General features: G+C 44.9%; 1 protein-coding gene across 2 annotated transcripts in view; it reads right to left on the bottom strand.

Annotated features, from left to right (window-relative positions):
* PEPD (peptidase D) overlaps positions 1-19,108 on the bottom strand; it is a 245,917-nt gene that overhangs the window by 20,205 nt on the left and 206,604 nt on the right. For both annotated transcript variants that reach the window (XM_040410510.1, XM_040410509.1), the window contains one exon: positions 12,031-12,179. In XM_040410510.1, the coding sequence (XP_040266444.1) occupies positions 12,031-12,179 (149 nt within the window). The remainder of the gene's footprint in view (positions 1-12,030; positions 12,180-19,108) is intronic.

Raw genomic sequence — 19,108 nt, forward strand, 5'->3', positions numbered from 1 at the left:
TAGGATGCCCAGTCTTATATATAACCCCCATCATTCCCACCAGAGGAGAATAGGACTCTAAATCCAGGCCCAATGAACAATGACCCTCTCGGCTGTCTAATCGGACGTCTCCAGACATGTGGAATAAGCCAAAGTGCAGCCTTTTGGATGATTCTCCTGTGACTCCTCTCCTCACAGCTGCAGAGGAAGTGTCCTTGTACTATGGAAGGTATCTGCCCAGTCGCACAAAAAATAAAAAAAATCTGCTGATGGTATGTCTGTATAATCCCCAGCCCGCTGCCAAATGATATCATGTGTAATACAGGTCAGTGAACCAATGGCCAGGCTGCTGGGGGAGAACAAGACGGTGATTAACACTGGCGGCCAATGCTACCAGACAATAGACCACCTTACCCAATACTAATCACTGGGGGGAGACGCGCGCCGCCCTGATGCACTGGACACTGGATTCTTGCTCCAAGAACCTTTCCCACATATAAGGAACATACAGGATGGCCTTGGAATCTAGATTTTGGGAAAGCTGGGTAACAAGTTCCATGACTTCAATAACCCCATAAGAATGACATATTTCGAACAGGCAATATGGCTGCCGGGTTAGTGGAGGGCTCCACTTGGGCGATGGGAATGTATGTTGTGAATGTAATCTTTGTGCACACACAGCCTTGTATTGTTTGTCCCAGACCACAGCTCAGCCGCTGTTCACATCAGTCGTGTCAGACTCGTATTCCTTCTCACAATAAGAATGGTGGCAGAATTTATGTTCTCATTAGTGTCTGGACCTGCAGACTGGAGGTGAGAGGTCGGGGTCTCGGGGAAAACAGGCTGATCTGACAATATTTGTCTCAAACCTTCAGCCAGATAAGGACTGTACACTGCGGTGGTGAGCGTTAAAGGGGGGGGGGGGGGGGGGGGTAAACTGATGTCCGTTTATACGGAATCAGGAAACATTTATTCCCAGATCCATATCCGATTCCCTCAATGTCCGGTGGATACATAAGCGTCTGCATTGTGCTTATTCTCTGCAGCGGAGTGAACGACACGTGTTCGTCCATGCACAGCATAGAGATACAGAAATATAGGACGTTACCAGGGGCAACCAGAGAAAACGATCCGTCTCCTACCACACAAAGAAAGCTAAATAAAAGCTATTGGCTAAAGCTAGGGGCATGTGTCCTGAAATCTAGCTTACATGCCCCTCACCATGACAGCAAATAGGGTGTTCCTATAAATGTTATTAAAGGGGTTTTCTGGGAGTACCCCCACGGATCAGCTGTTTGAAGAGGCTGCAGCAAACCACCGATTGCCGTGACATCCCATGGCCTATGTTCAGCTCAGCCCCAATCAAGTGACTGGGCCTCAGCCGCAGTACCGAGTATAACCACTATATGATGTACAGCGCTGTGCTCGGTACATGGGGGCCTCTTCAAACAGATGATCAACAAGGGTGGCGGGAGTCAGATCCCCACTATCCTGAGACAGGTCATCAGTGTTGTAATCCCTTTTCACTTCTTTTGCCTCTCTGACGTGCAGCTTGTGTAGTGAAAAGTTTGTTTGGAAAATAAATTGCAGCACAAATCCACGATTTTGCTGCAAATCCACGAGTTACATGTGGATTTCACACTATGCAGTATCACGGGTAAAATCCATGGTGAAAATCAGCATAATAAATGGACATACTGTGGATTCCTCATGGATTTTTTTTTCGCCAAATCTCATCCACTTTGCTGCTACTGTAATACATGTATGTCCTCTCTGTGTGAACATACCCTTAAAGGCTAGGTGCACCTTTGGGGGTAATTGTTTTTATTATTGCATTGTACTTATTTTGAGCTAAAAATTATTTTTGAAATTGGTCTTTATTAAAAATATGGAGCTTTTTCTCTGTACACAGCTGAGATGCTCTGGTAGCAGGATCTGAATTTTCTCTCTTTTCAGTCAGCCAGCTTACCCGAGGAGCTCCTTATCTGACCTTACAAACACTCATGATAATGATGTATAACTTCTTAGTAAATTAGAGATAAGGGTTATTAGATGGGCAAAAAGTGAAAGTAAAAAGTTAACAGTTTGTGACAGAACAGCTCAATATTTTTAATAACGATCAATTGAAAAAATGATTTTTTGCCCAAAATGAGTAAATGCATTCAGGTTAAATTCACATGATAGTGTTTGTAATTGCCTTCACATGGCTATTTTTTACAACCATTTAAAGTTTATGGGGCTATTCACAAGGCCTTCTTTTTAACAGTCATTGAAATAGCGGCTGTCAAAATATATAATATATCCCATTTCTGTCTATTTACACTGTCAGACGGACCCCATTGAAAACAACAGAGCACCCGGCCAATGACCGTTAAAACGGGTACATTGTGGCCTTTCAGGGTTTATAAAGAATAATATTCACCTCATCCACTTGCACGCGCAGGGACACTAGCTGCTCGCAGGATACAGCAGGACCTGCACTCCCAGCGTGATGACCTGCTGTCTCCTGTAAAGAGCGAGTGTCCCCGTGCATTCAAGTGGAAGAGGTTTATTTTATTTTTTTCTGCACAAACAGAATGGGAACCACTATAAGGGGGGCATTGTTCTTACTGGAGGGCACTAAGAGGGGGCATTATTCCTACTGGGGAGCACTAAGAGGGGGTATTATTCTTACTGGGGAGCACTAAGAGGGGGCATTATTCCTACTGGGGAGCACTAAGAGGGCTGGGGGCATTATTCCTACTGGGAAGCACTACGAGGGGGTATTATTCTTACTGGGGAGCACTAAGTGGCGGCATTATTCCTACTGGGGAGCACTAAGAGAGGTTATTATTCTTACTAGGGATCACTAAACGGGGGCATTATTCCTACTGGGAAGCACTAAGAGGGGGCATTATTCCTACTAGGAAGCACTAAGAGTGGGCATTATTCCTACTGGGGAGCACTAAGAGGCGGCATTATTCCTACTAAGGAGCACTAAGAGGGGGCTTTATTCCTACTGGGGAGCACTAAGAGGGGGCGTTATTCCTACTGGAGACCACTAAGAGGGGGCTTTATTCCTACTGGGGAGCACTAAGAGGGGGCTTTATTCCTACTGGAGAGCACTAAGATGGTCTTTATTCCTACTAGAGAGCACTAAGAGGGGGCTTTATTCCTACTGGGGAGCACTAAGAGGCGGCATTATTCCTACTGGGGAGCACTTAAGAGGCGGCATTATTCCTACTGGGGAGCACTAAGAGTGGGCATTATTCCTACTGGGGAGCACTAAGAGGCGGCATTATTCCTACTGGGTAGCACTAAGAGTGGGCATTATTCCTACTGGGGAGCACTAAGAGGGGGCGTTATTCTACTGGAGACCACTAAGAGGGGGCTTTATTCCTACTGGGGAGCACTAAGAGGGGGCGTTATTCCTACTGGGGAGCACTAAAAGGGGGCTTTATTCCTACTGGGGAGCACTAAGAGGCGGCATTATTTTTACTGGGGAGCACTAAGAGGCGGCATTATTCCTACTGGGGAGCACTAAGAGTGGGCATTATTCCTACTGGGGAGCACTAAGAGTGGGCATTATTCCTACTGGGGAGCACTTAAGAGGCGGCATTATTCCTACTGGGGAGCACTAAGAGTGGGCATTATTCCTACTGGGGAGCACTAAGAGGCGGCATTATTCCTACTGGGTAGCACTAAGAGTGGGCATTATTCCTACTGGAGACCACTAAGAGGGGGCTTTATTCCTACTGGGGAGCACTAAGAGGGGGCGTTATTCCTACTGGTGAGCACTAAAAGGGGGCTTTATTCCTACTGGGGAGCACTAAGAGGCGGCATTATTTTTACTGGGGAGCACTAAGAGGCGGCATTATTCCTACTGGGGAGCACTAAGAGTGGGCATTATTCCTACTGGGGAGCACTAAGAGTGGGCGTTATTCCTACTGGGGAGCACTAAGAGGGGGCGTTATTCCTACTGGGGAGCACTAAGAGGGGGCGTTATTCCTACTGGGGAGCACTAAGAGGGGGCTTTATTCCTACTGGGGAGCACTATGATGAGGCATTATTCTTACTAGGTAACATAAAGAGGGCCATCAATTCTACTGGGGGCACTATGGGGCCATTTGATGTTCATGGAGCACTGTGTGTACTGTGAGGGCACTGCAGGGGTTGGGATGTTAAAACGTATTAATTTCATTTGAGTTTTTGTTTAACAACTGTTAAAAACAGATGAAAAATGGCCATTAAAAAAATAGACGGCAGGAAAATGGACGCACACACTGGTGTAAAGGTTGTGTGAATGTAGCCTTAAAAGTGTAGTTACAAAAGAAACAAATTATCTATAATATACCATATACTGTAGCAGACACTCATGGCGGCTGTTTTTCCAGATGCCACCATCCATACAGAAGGACCAGGAGGCTTGTGGATTTCCATTAGGAGAGAGGAATAAGCCGCTATACCAGATGCCTCTCGGACAGTTATTTAGGTATCTCCAATACACTTTCTGTTATCAATTCTTCACAGTTTAAAAGATCTCTGCTTGCTGTCATTTAATAGGACGTTGTGTTGTGTACTCCCAACCTGTGCGTTTGGCCTCATGCAAATTGCGGATCTGCAAAACACGGATGGCGTCCGTGTGCGTGCCGCAATTTGCGGAACGGTGCGGACAGCCATTAATATAACTGCCTATTCTTGTCCGCAAAACAGGGCCAAGAATAGGACAGGTTATATGTTTTTGCAGACTACGGAACGGAGCAACAGATAAAAGAAAGAACACGGAGTGCTGTCCCCATCTTTTGCGGCCCCATTGAAGTTAATGGGTCCGCATTCAAGCCGCAAATACTGCGGCTCGGATGTGGACCAAAACAACGGTCGTGTGCATGAGGCCTTCATCACAAGATGAGAACAATTACAGGTTTCTACTGAATGACAGGAAGCAGAGATCTTAAAACCTGTGAGGAAGTGATACAGAAAGTACACTCCTTTAAAAGGTACTAAGAAAAGCACCCTCCCAACGAACCCATTCACTTTCACAAATTCCCTTTTGTCTAGACGCAGATATTACACAACGCACAATGACTAGGAGGAGAGCGCTGCTACATATAAAGACGTACTCCATGAGCATTTCCCCTAAAATAATAATAAAAAAATCCCCAGGATATTTTAGCTTATGATGTCTCCTATTTGGTCAGGTTGTTTAAAACCTCAATCAGCCCTATCTTTTCTGGGAAAGCTGGGTATGAAACAATATGGCAGCCATCACAGCCTTCCCTGGAGTCCTGTCAGGTCCTGTTCTCTAAAACTGGTACCCAACGTAGACAAAGCAACGTGCAATGATGGCAGAAACGGGCACTGTCCCTTTCCAAATTCCTACCGTCTCCCTGTAGGGAGGTTCCTCTAAAAGACACTCATCCTGTGTGATGTATTATATGTTCTGTTTCATAGGACTCCAGGCTTTTTAGATCAGTAAAGACTGACTAGATCGGATACAATTGCAGCAAATTCTCAGCTGTGATTAGGTCAGGGCAGATTTTCACGATGTCAACAAGAATTTCCCCCTTCACTGTCTGCCGGCCAAAAACTTGGAGGAATTTATATGCTCAAGGGGCTGTTCCTATTGGTGCTAGGGCCCTTCCCCTCCACGTGTGTGCACCGGTGCCTTCTCAAAAAGCTGAATGGCGGGGGTCTGGGGTGTCAGACCCCCACCAATCAGATACTGATGACCTATACAGAGGATAGCTCATCAGTTCTAAAGTATTGGAAAGACCTCTTTAACGCTTAGAGGGCCTTGCGATTTTCCATTTTTGCGTTTTCATTTTTCACTCCCTGCCTTCCCAGAGCCATAACTTTTTTATTTCTCCGTTCACATAGCCGCACGAGGGCTTTTTACCACATGTGTATGGAACTGTGTGAGGGGGATCATTTTTTGCGGGGCGATCTGTATTTTTCAGCGATACCATTTTGAAATGTGACTTTACGATCACTTTTTATAAAGTTTTTTTTTGAGGAAGCGACAAAAAATGGAGAATTGGCCATTTTGATATTTTTTGTTTCCGTTACACCATTCGTCGTATCGGATAAATAGTTACATTTTAATAGTACAGGCGTTTTTGCTGCGGCATAGGAGACAGGGAGAAGAGCCTCTGGGTGCAATGGCACCAATCTCGTTGCACCTAGGGGCTCATTTACATATTATAAAACATTGTTTTTCTATATACTGAGGACACCTAAAGAAATGGGACCAAAAGCATTACATTCGTCTGACATGCGCAGGATGATTACATGATGACGTAGGACCTAATGGGTGATTACTGGATATTAGCTGGCGCTGTGCCTTGTGGCGGCAGCGAGGACCTGAGAACGTGCGGCCCGTCTCTATACATTGAGATCACTATGTCCTGACGTTAACTCTCGCTGGGGGTTTGATTCCCCAGACTTCCTCATACACAAGGTAAAGCAGAGAGCGGGGTCAGATCAGGTCAGAGACAGCGCACACATAGATTACCTTGACAAGCACATAAAACCAAGGTCTCTGTGACGGGGAGGGACAATTATGATTGGTGGAAGTATTCTACAGCTCTGGGGGAAGAGGCGCAGTGCACTTACAATGAAGATGATTATTTAGCAGATGCCTCGCAGCGGGAAATGTCACTTGTCTAAGTGATTTCAGTCTTCTGCATCTCCCAACAAACAACCTACTGAAAAACAATACTGATATCAAAGCTGTGCCCCTGGGTGCAGAGGTATGGCTGTCGGGGGTACAGAAGTAGCAGTTGCACCTGGGGTTGTAGCCTTGTGGGGCCCAAAGACACCAGTATTATAAATGGCACATGGTATTGGAGGGATTCACGCCTCTGCCTGGGAGAGATGGGCAGGGACAATACCAGTAAAGATTTGCATACTGGTTCCCAGCGCTTCTGCTCCGTTCCCCAGGTCTATAACCCATTGTCCTTTGATACCTAGTGACTAAATAATGCCTCTTTTAATCTGGATAGGACCCATGGGACCCACTAATTTTAACTTGTTCTTCCTACAGTAAAACAATGCATAGCTGCCCAAAAACGAATAGAAGGGCTGATTGGAGCCCAGTAGATAAACTCGTCCTTAAAAGACATATTAGAGAAATCAGAGGGAATGGAGACGACCTCTTTACTGTTAAGACAGTGAAAGATTATTTGGGGCCGCTCGGAAGGGATGAACATGTTCCAGTCTTTCACAATGGATGGGCGTGCTCCATCTGTCAATGCCCAGACCCGTCTGTCAGTGACTGTATAACTCAGCTGGAAAAATTGTTGCAAAATTCAACTTGAGGACCAAGGAGCAAAAGATTTGCCAGACAATCCTCCTTCCCTGGTCCCTCAAGACCGAAAACAAATGGCCATGTCAGCTCGAGACAATGAACTCCAATAGGGGTGGGTTAGAAAAAAATAAATATAAGAAACCAGCACATAAGTGAATAACCACAAACTATTCAGTATTCGACTAGTAGCGACAAAATCAGCTGACTCTGCAATGATGGAGAAATTCCCCAGTTTCCCTCACTGGGTCTGTGGCATCGAAGCACAAAGAGTCTCTGAGGGCTTCATTCTGCCTGGACCTCGGGACCAGTTTCAACATCCTGTCTTGGCCACAGAGTAAGAATGGATTTATATGGAACGTGATAAATAAATAAATACCAGATCTATTTAAAAATTAAAAGAAAGGGCTGGGTGTGATCCATCGTGGACGACACGTCAGTGCACCAAGTTCCTAACACCAGAGGAGAGGGAATTTATAAAAAGGCGCTAGCAGGGAAAGGAAGGGGGATGGTGAAAGGTGAGTAAATTATAAACTTGATTAGTTTTTACGGGGGCCTCCAGCGAGTCTTCTGGTAGTCAGACCACCACCTTTTAAAGGGGTTTTCTAGGAGCTAAATTCTAATGATCAGTTGTTGGAATGGGCTGCGGATGTTGCAGCCTCTTCCTCTGGCCATCGGTGGCATGGCCCTTCTGATGGTAAGTCCCATTTATTTGAACTGTCCTATTTATGAATTATTGGACTTTTACCGTACATGTCTCTAAGGGCTCATGCACACGAACGTATTTTCTTTTCGTGTCCGTTCTGTTTTTTTTTTTGCAGACCGTATGCGGAACCATTAACTTCAATGGGTCCGCAAAAAAAAAAGCCCCAGAAGTTACTCGGTGCATTCCGTATGTCCGTTCCGCCCAAAAAAATAGAACATGTCCACAAAATACAGAATGCACACAGACGGCATCTGTATTTTTGCGGACCGCAAAATACAAACGGTCGTGTGCATGAACCCTAAGTATATATCCACAGTAACACTGGGGCCCTGTTCTGACCTCCATTCAAAAATCTATCAGATCTGATGGGACGAATATGGCTTCACGCTTTGTTATTCTTGCTGTCTCAGTATTGAACACCACCACGGAACCCAAAGCCCTTTCACGCGACCAGCTGAACGAGCGCTCATTTAAGACCTATTCCTGATCTTCACCCCGTGTAAATAAATGATCATTGTCCTCTGATCTCTTAGTTTGTTGACGACAGCACATCTTCCCAGATAAAGAGGGGATGTGCTGCCGAAATAATGTACAGTGCCTGGGAGGAGGAGCGGGTTACAAGTGGCTCGTCCTCCTCCGCCTCTGATTATTTAGTGCTTGTTATAGGCAGAAAATCTGCCCATGTAAAAGGACCAGAAGTCAATAGATTCTGTCCAGCAATAGATCCCGCACGTCACTGGAGCTTCCATTATGAAAGAAAGCAATCCTGCAAGAGTGAAAACAGCCTAACCCTTTTTTTTCATTCACATAACCTTATGAGGACTTGTTTTTTGCGGGACAAGTTGTGCTTTCTAATGGCACCAATTCATATTGCATACGATGTAGCGGGAAGCAGGAAACATTTTTCAAATGGGAATCATTCTCTGGGTCAGTACAATTACAACAATACCACATTTATATAATTTTAGTGTGTTTTAACTTTGGGAAAAAAAAATTCTTCTTTGCATCGCCATATTCTGACCCTCATAAATATTTTATAGTGATGTCTACAGAGCTGTTAATTTTTTTTTTTTTTTGCAGGGGCGATCTGTATGGGTTAATGATACCATTTTTGAGTGTGTATGACATTTTCGTCACTTTTTATTTATTTATTTTTTGCCCCAATTACAGCGTTCACTGTATGGGAGAAATAAGTTTATATTTTAATAGTACGGACGTTTTGGGACATGGCAATGCCTAGGATTTTTATTTATTTTTAAAAACATTTTTTCACTTTATTAAAGCCCCCTTGGGACTTTGAACGTGCAATCATCTGATCATATGTCCCACAGACTACAATGATTTAACACTACAGCCTATAGGAGATTCAATGTATTCCCATGGTGCCACAGGCAGGGCTGTATAAGAACATTGCTGTGGGAGGCCAAAGGCCTGAAGCTGCCATAGCAGCCGAACTGGTCTCTTGATCTCATGGGGAAAGACCTCTCAGATACCATGGTAGCAACTGACCATGGTATCTGAGTGGTTAAATGTCTGCGATCAGCATTACCACAAGTCACGAACCAGCGGGTGTGAACCCACTGTGCCACGTGTCCTACCTCCTCTAAGGGCACTGTCTAAGTGAACTCCTGGAGCTTCACAGTACCCCTGATGGTAGGGATAGACTTTCTAGAGGGGAACACCAGGTTGCTACCTCTTCAGCAGGATAGGCACATGAGGTAGCTGGTCCAGGCAGACCAGGAGGTACCTGAGAAAGGTACCAGAGGTGCAGGACCGAAGGATGAGGCAGAGGCGTAGTCAGACAGGCAAAAGGTCAGGGCAGGCGGCACAGGTCAGGCAATCTAGGTTGGCAACAGGAGAGTCAAGGCAAGCAGATAGGGATCTAACAGGTAGCAGAGTCCAGGAATACAGATACGAGTCAGGAACACTAGCAGAAAAGAGGAACCTTAGCAGGACACAAGGACCTTGACACTGAGGAATCTGGGAAGGGGGCTCAGCCACTTATATATGCGCAGGAGGGCTAGGATAGGTCAGAGATGTCACATGACCTAACCCATAGAGCCCAGGAAGTGACGCGTGCCGGCCCTTAAGGAAGTGCTGCAGGAAACAAACAGCAAGCATGCTGTGGCCAGGGCTGAGAGCAAACTGTGGAGTGGATCCCAGAACAACAGCACCCACACAGACAGAGCCCAGGACTGCAGCGGTGAATGCGAAGCTCCGGCCGCAGATCCCCGCTGAACACGGCGCCCGGGACGGTGGCGGTAAGCAGGGGAACAGCGGTGCACAGCAGCCACCGTTACACCTCAAGGTGTCTGCTGTGTGGAACAGCAGGCATATGGTGGCTATGACGCTTGCTCAGCTTTTGAGCAAGCACCATGTTTAAATACCCGACTTCAACCAAGATCGGGAAGGGGTTTTCTGAGCTTTTACCGAAAAAGTCTCTTTCTGCTAACCTGTTAATGGAAAGATTTTAGAGCAGTACCCACTCTTCCATCGCTCCACCAATTCCTTGACCACCAGATCATCTGCAGACTCTTCTCCTGAGAATGCGACTGGGTTTGCTTGTTTTTCTTCTTGTTCAGCTATATCTACATTATACAGCTGACCAGGAAGAAAGAGGAGCACATCCAGTCACAACATCCGAGGACAAGCCCGCAGCCAGTAGGGCGGCCACGTGATCCCAGACGGAATTGCGGAATCGGTGGAGAAATGAAAGGAAGTACTATTTAAAGTGTCTTATGTCCACAGTTCAGCTGAAGGAGACTTTTTAGGTCCAGGTCCAGAGAACCCCTTTATTCTAAGTGCATACAAGGTCTTAGTGTCCTGCACCATTTTTCAAATCAATTATAAGTCAACAGAACAGTTGCTCAATTAATTACAGATGCAGCAAGTGACATTAGTCCTTCTCTATCCCATTTGTATATATTTTTTTATCGCTGTCCCATTTACTTCAATGTAAATAAAAAACTTTTTTTTTTTTTTTACTTTAGTTCTTGCCTATGAGACGACGGAGCACCATAAACACAAGATTCCATTGTCTGATGTGTCCGTACAATGCACTTTACCTGCTGTTCTCATGGGTAAAACTTGTTTTGCTGTGTAACGACGGCTCACATCTATACAGAGGGGGCCATTCATCAACCAGTAATCAAAAGAAACTGGTGACAGCCACATCCTCACTCCGAGAGTTAAGAGAGCGGCGAGGACTCTATCAGAGGTTGCATGCATGTTGTCTCCATCGGCCAGGCGGTGGCCTGTTTCCTGTGACAGTCTGCCAGCCCCGGTGAGCCGCACTGACAGGGCCACAAAATTTATAGCAATGGTAATCTGCACAAGGCGACTTTTCCAGCATTTTGTGTGAAGAATGGGACGACGTGTAAACAGCCGGCAGGAATCCTGCAGCAGGGAGGTAATGCAGAGCGGAAGTCACTTGCGACGAGAAGACAGAAAGAAGGACGTGCGGTTTTCAGAGCAGGACACAGACAGAGAAATAGGTCAGAACTTGAAGAGATGACATCAGGGCTTGTGCTGTGTATTGATAGGTAACTGTGTCACGCCCGCAGATATGTCGTTGATTCTCGCCAGCAAAAATGAATGGCTTTTTGACATTACGTTGAATATCAAAAAAGGAGGAGGAGGACTCTGACCTCGCGCAGCGAGGGGAACGCAACAAAGGGCAGCATACAGGTGGCCTGCTTCAGGATATGCCGCCATATTGGTTGTCACTTCACTGTAGTTTCAAGAAGCTGCTGCAAAAGTGACAACCAAATCTGTGCAAATCCAGTTGTCACTGTTGTAAAAATGGCTGATGGACTGTAAGTAGGAAAAAATAAAGGCATGATTTTCAGTTGTCTTATATAAGTGCTGATATTGTACCTGCTGGTGTGTATTCAAGGCGCTGTAGGAGATTACAAAAAATGTATCTTTTTCTGTCCCCGCCAAACTGCGCCTCTCTTGTCCATGTCTGTTATTGCAGCTCAGCCCTATCCGCCTTCCAAACAACCTGTTGTTATTTAATAAAGCACATCATCTGTTTTACACAGAGGTGCTCGCCATCACTCACCTGGTTTGACGGCGTTCATGACCGCACGGGATGACTTCAGCACTGCCTCGTAAATTGCTCTCTGGTCGGAGGTGAACTTTCCATTGGCAGGAAAAGAGCAGGTAATGTCAGAGCCGTAGCAGTAATATTCTCCTCCCATATCAAACAGGCTGCAAGAGAGCAACAAGGACACATTAAACATCACTCACCCAGAGAAAGAAGGTTTATACGGGTAAAGTCTGATTCTTAAGTTTTCCAACAAGGTTTCCCCAAATAGGAAAATATCAAACTTCACCACAGCTGGCAGCACTGGCAACTACAATCAATATGGACAAGCTGTCGATTTACTGGGATGTGCTCATCAGACTGGTGAGGACCACTGGAGGCTGGTGGGGAGAACAGCAGGATTTTCAAGCTATATTACATAAAGTATAGGCTTCCTTTTAGGCTTGGAGCACTGCTGCATTGGGAAGGTCAAAAGGGTTGTGGCATATCGCTAGGATATGACATTAAAGTCAGATGGGTGCATCCAACACATAAAAGGGAATGAGAGCCCTCAGCTATTTTCGGGAGTCCCATAGAAATGAGACAGCCACCGGTCCATTCACTTCCATGGGAATTCCATAGAAATGAAAGGAGGATGGGCGCGAATGCGCAGCTGCTCTCTACTCACTTTGGGGATCCTGTTCTGGAGATAAGAGAGGGTCTCAGAGGTGGGACATGCACGTATCTGACACTGGTGGCTTATCCTAGCGATAAGCCACCAATATCTTAGATGAAACAACTCCTTTAAGTAAAAAACACTGAATACAGCCAAATTGTGCTCAGAGCGGTTGTCTGGGGAATCCTTGACATTACAACTATACAATATGTTCATTTACTGTAGACAACCCAAAGCTGGATGCTACGAATCCAAGAATGTCAACAGTGGTAGGCCTGCAGAAGGTTAGTAACTTCCGGGCTGCAGCTAGAGACACAAGGACTGTGTGTAAATTCTTCTAATCAGACATAGTAAAATCCAGAAACTCCCATTACATCTGAAGTCACAAGCAAACACTTTAGCAGAGACCCGGGATTCAGTAATAATTGAACATTTTATTTGAATTTGGGTTCATTGTCTTTCTGGAGGGTAACATAATGATACATCTTAAAGGTACAATTATATACTGAGGGAAGATTTATCAAGACCAGCACTTTCTGGAGATGTGACTATGTTATAAAAAGTCACACATAGGGGGAGAGTTATCAAAACTGGTGTAAAGGTTGCCCCTAGCAATGCGTCAGATTCTGCCTTTCACCTTTCACAGCTGCTATCGAAAATGAAAGTTGGAATCTAATTGTTTGCTGTGGGTAACTAAGCCAGTTTTCCTTTACACCAGTTTTGATAAATCCCCCCATAGTTTGCAACTTTTTGACACCACTTTAAAAATCTCCCCTTAAAAGTCAAAACACTGAGCAGAACTGACAAACTGGAAAAGACTTCAGGATATTGGTGGACAGTAAACTTAGTGACCAAAATCAGACAGCTGCTGTCAAAGCAAATAAAACAATGGGGAGGCATAAAAAAAGACATGAACATAGATTAGTGATCTGTACGTGGAGAATTGTGTACAGCACTGGACACCTGAAGGACATCACTGAACTAGAGACCAAGATCATTAAGTGGAATGGCCAAAAACAGCACAGGGTCTCAAATTTCGAGGTATTCAAAATGACCAATTACAATGTACAAATATATGATCGGACAGAACAGAGATCTTTCTTTCTTTTTTTTTTTAAATCAGATAATTTTTGTTGACAATTTTATGAGAAAACAGTACAAAGACATAAACCGCTCCCTACAGGACTGCAGCCCAGAGAAGGTCCATATCGGAATCACTGTTGTTATTGTCGCTTGTCACATGACTCTGTGCGATTCATCGGCTAATTCTCTGTAGGTCTGCTGCATCTCAGACATTCATACCCATCACACATTCCCATGCACACTTACTATAGTAATGCCCAAGCCAAAATGTCACTCCCCAATCATCATTATCCCTTATCAGATAATATCTGGCTTACATCTTTCCCTTTACAGCTTCATCCTTACTATTACACAGACCTATCACAGTACTTGTCTTCAATCTACTATATCAGATACATCATCTATTGTACAGAGAAAAGACTATGATGTGACATTGTAATGTTGCAACCATGAGGTCCATATCCTCACAAACTTCTTAATATTGCCTCTTTTCTGATATATAAAAATATGAACCTTCTCCACCAATTCTTGTGCTTTTGGAGGATAATCCAATAATACTCAATTAGCTTCCTTGCATGATATAATATGCGCATAATGGATATTTTCTTTTCTGAAGTTACAGGCAATACCTTGACATATCCTAATATACATATCAAAGCTGACATATTCATTTTCATACAAAACGCATTGTTTAGGAGTTCAGTAACGTCTGTCCAGTATCGTCTCAATCGTGGGCAGTTCCACATGGATTAGGTCTGCATCAGGCGTCCCACATCTCGGGCATTTGTCATCCTCCCGATACCCCATTTTTTTCATTACTACTGGAGTTCTATATACTCTATGGAGTAAATATAATTGAGATACTCTATGGGCTTCGCTTATTGCCACCTCTGACATGTTCTCCCACTGTTCCACTGTCAAGTCAGTAACATCTCGATGCCACTTGTCATATAGTTTTTCACATTGTGCCTCCATGAGACTCCACTAGTGTCTCCATGCGATGCGGTAAGCTCTATAACGAGATGCTTCGCAGCAGGTGCTATCGCCCCCTGTTGCTCCCGAGTCCGTATGGCATGTCTGCAGGTAGACATAAAAAGGTCTTGGGTATTTTAAATTCTTGTTGCAATTGACCATACTCCTTAAGTCTACCTTTGTCAAATAATTGATAGATACGGTTAAGGCCATATCTCTCCCATGCTCGGGCATTGGATACTTTATTTAGTTCCCTATACATGTGATTAGGCCATATTGGAGTAAGACGGTACAGAGACCTTTCTGATGATGTAGGGGTTTCTGCCTTCCTCTGGATTATATGTTGGGAGTAGATGGACCTGTCTATTATGTAACTGTGATAATCCAGGACTATAATGTAAATTCCAGAATAAAGGAATGTAATCCATCTTTATAGGAGCGCGGACACTTTAAATGGTGAATTACCGCAATTACATGTTTCCTCTCTCGTTAAGCTTCGCCGGACAATCGCTGTCAAAACCAGACGTCAGCTGATAGTGACAGGCGAGTGTATCGAGTCCGATAACAGCTCAATCTCTGCAGTCACGTCTCTCATTACAATATGAATACAGAAACGTCTTCCCATCTCACCGTTTATCCCGGGAATCTTATTCTGGAGTGATGTGAAGCTCGGATTTACCTTCCTTACCTCATCCTATTATATCCGTCTGGCAGATTATAAAAGACAACCTGTCACCTACAAACAATCACATCATAAGCAGAGCGGACGGAGGACACAAAGGCTTACGCCTGAAGAGTTTACTTCACATTATTACACGTCTGCATAAAGCCTGGTATATTCATGACCATTAATGAGGGTGAGCAGCCTATGGGCTGGCAGGAGAGCAATCATCAGCACCCTCCTTAATGTCCCCCATAGTTCTGTCAAACACTTTCCCCACCAGTGACTTCTGTCACCATCCACGATTTCACCAGGATCCATGATGCTGCACTGGATGGAGACCTGAACCAGTACCTGACCAATATCACTGGTTACTCACGACCAGACACCACATGGAAGGCATGGAACATCATGACTGGCTATCCGGGAACTCCATGCGGACTGCTTCCTGACCCCAGACCTCAGCTAACTGAAGATCAAATTACATGCTGCCCATACAAGTCTATGGACAGACGAGGGATGAGAAAGCATGAGCTGCTAGAGGGAGAAAGATGCAGCATATTTTTTTTTTCACATATACTATTCATTTATGCAAAATTTGATAAAAATACAGTGACCATTTAAAGACCTGTGACAGGCAGGCCCTGAACTGTGCACTACATGTCTCATGTAGGAGAGGATTACCTGATAAAAAAAGGGTCCTGTTCTGGCACCAAATCCTCACTGGATGACAGATGGAGAAGGCAGCAACCCAAAAAAAATCTAAGTTTTATTCACCCAACGTCAGCAACGTTTCAGCTGCTCCATGCAGCCATTTTCAAGCACTTTACTGAGAGATGTGCACCTCCTTGGAGTAACAGCATGCACTATTCCTTCTGCAGATGGCTCAGACCTAACATACCAGCCCAGTTTGGTCACCTTACATATGTATCTATGGAAGCTATGGAATGTCAGAATATGAGCCCGAGTGATCAGTCCCCTGCATATCTTATCCGTGTCCCCATCCTATCTGTATTGACAATCACCAGATGACTGCGCTCTCGGCGCCGCTCGTGTTGGTTCAGCGCAGCGGTAAGGACCCACATTTGATGTTTAAATATTTGAGGCCTGTGCGCGCTCACCATATTCCGCCTCTCAATCGCAATTAAATGATAACCGGATTATGTTCAGCACAAAACGCTTGTTGATAAGCAGATGTGGCAGAAGTTAGCTGCAAAATGAATTAGATGTAATTTGGAAATCATTCATTGACCGTTAATGGAGTAGCTGCTGGTGGAGGGGGCTGGTTAATGCCACGTGCACGCACTGTACTCTTCTACTAACCACTGCAAATAAAACGCTCAATAAAATCCAAAGCTGCAGATACGTCATCAGCTGCAAGGACTCCGTTCATATCTATAGCAAGGTCCCATTGGGAATTCCCCATAAGTCAACATGTAGTGTGGCACAGGAGAGTCATAACATGGCGCTGACCCATAAGTCAACATGTAGTGTGGCACAGGAGAGTCATAACATGGCGCTGACCCATAAGTCAACATGTAGTGTGGCACAGGAGAGTCATAACATGGCGCTGACCCAGTTCTATGGCGCTGAATAAAATGCAGTTCAGCCAATAGAGAGAATCAACCTCCTTGCTTCTAGTCCACACTCGTAACTCGTATAGTCTTGGTGCCCATAACCCCAGGTTCAGTCCGCCCATGCTTCGCAGCAGCAGCAGGACAGAGCCGCTTGCACAAATCACAGCGTGTGCCCAACCATGATAAGGCCAGGAAAGAGTACCTTAAATAAAATCGACGAGATCCACCCAGTGTGAGGAGAATATGGCATTATTGCGACTATGTGTGTCCACACTGGCATGGCTCACAGTGGTACCATTCCCCACCAGACATGACATTTGGGGCCATATCCATCAGAGCCTTTACATAATAATGTAATTTTAACAGGACAACATTATTACTGTCTTGAGGAGCTGCACAACAGGTTCATATGACCCATAGGTCCTACTGCATCTACTACAATTACTAATGCAATTTGGCCACTAGATGGCAGCATGGCAATGGAGATATACATAGTATACGCTATACCAGTGATGGCGAACCTATGGCATGGGTGCCAGAGGCGCCACTCAGAGCCCTCTCTGTGGGCACCCGCAACCTGGAAAAAGTCTGTGGTGTACCAATATGCCCTTGACTTTTCCTGTCATTCATCAGCACGGGGTGCACTATGAGCAGCACAGGCAGAGCATTGAATGTAGGCAGGCTATTATACCTAAATGATAAAGTACATGGAACATATACTATATTGGAATTCAGGTTAAATTGCCGTGTTGGCACTTTGCGATAAATAAGTGGGTTTTGGGTTACAGTTTGGGCACTCGGTCTGTAAAAGGTTCGCCCTAACTGCGTTATACTATATACAGTGCATCCTAGCATAACTGCAGCAATTAAACGCACAGTGGACTATGCATTGCTCCATGGGATGTGGCAGTCAGTCCCATACAAACAAGGCGCGTCTAGCCGCAATCCTAAAACATAGTATACAGTACAGTATTAAACAGTTAATAAAGACCTCAGTATTATTGTCTGCAGACTGCAAATCACACAAGGATGGAGAAAATCTTCTACTAGCAAACTATGCAGGGGCTTTCCAGATGGCAGTGCCATGGACCATGAAGGCCATTGTAATATGTGATACTGAGGGCTGGGAAAAATCTGAAAGTTCAAGTCCATGTCAATGAACTAGATATCACAATAAGAAATGATACCGCAAAATGTAGCAGCACTCCGCAAACAAGAATAATCCAACAACTAACATTAAACGCACTAAAGGTGATATGAATAACATAGCGGTAGATTATCTGTCAAGGGGTGGGATAGATTACATAGCAAGTGAAGAGTCAGTTCTTAAAACTGATGAGTTAAATTGTGATTGCTAGATGACTGGGTCAGAGCATCTCCAAAATGGTGAGTCTTGTGAGATCCTAGTGTGCAATGGTTAGTACCCGGAAAAAGTGATCCAATGAAGGAAACACTGGAGAACCAGCAACAGGACTATGAGCACCCAAGGCTCAGTGATGCACGAGGGAAGCAAAGCCCAAGGAAGAGCTACTGTAGGGCAAATTGCTGACAAAGTTCCTGCTGGATGATGGAAAGGTGTCAGGGCACACAGGGCATTCATCATATGAGGCTGTGCAGCTGCAGACTGGTCAGAGCACCCATGCTGACCCCTGTCCACAATGGGCACAGTTCAGTTGGCACCACTGACATGTTGGTCACACTACGGCGCTGGAGGGCTTAAGATGTTCACTGGAGATGGTGTGGGGGCTTACAATGTGCATATCATTGTTATAGGAGTCCTCTCGCAGTTACTGGGCGCCTGTGAAGGTCCTGAAACCTGACACGGTTACCAATGGAGAGTAACCTGGACCCCTGTAATAGCATACCCATAGAGTCCACACAGCATGGCATGTTATAATGTTAGTCATGGCCCAGCAAATGAAGAAAGTGTCCCACATGAGACCAGCAGGGAAGAAAATATAGAAAATATGTGATATAGAAATATTGTGGTGTTTGGATAACACCACGCAAAAAAAAATAATAATAATTTGTCTGCTACTGGGCAAAAACCATGTGTCCTATACTAAATCGAGTGTGCGGATTACAAATCCGAAGTCTTTTGAACAGAACGAGTTTTACTCCAACAATTCCCTGATCTACATCAAA

This window comes from Bufo bufo, chromosome 10, assembly GCF_905171765.1.
Source record: "Bufo bufo chromosome 10, aBufBuf1.1, whole genome shotgun sequence".
NCBI classification, from domain to species: Eukaryota; Metazoa; Chordata; class Amphibia; order Anura; family Bufonidae; genus Bufo; species Bufo bufo.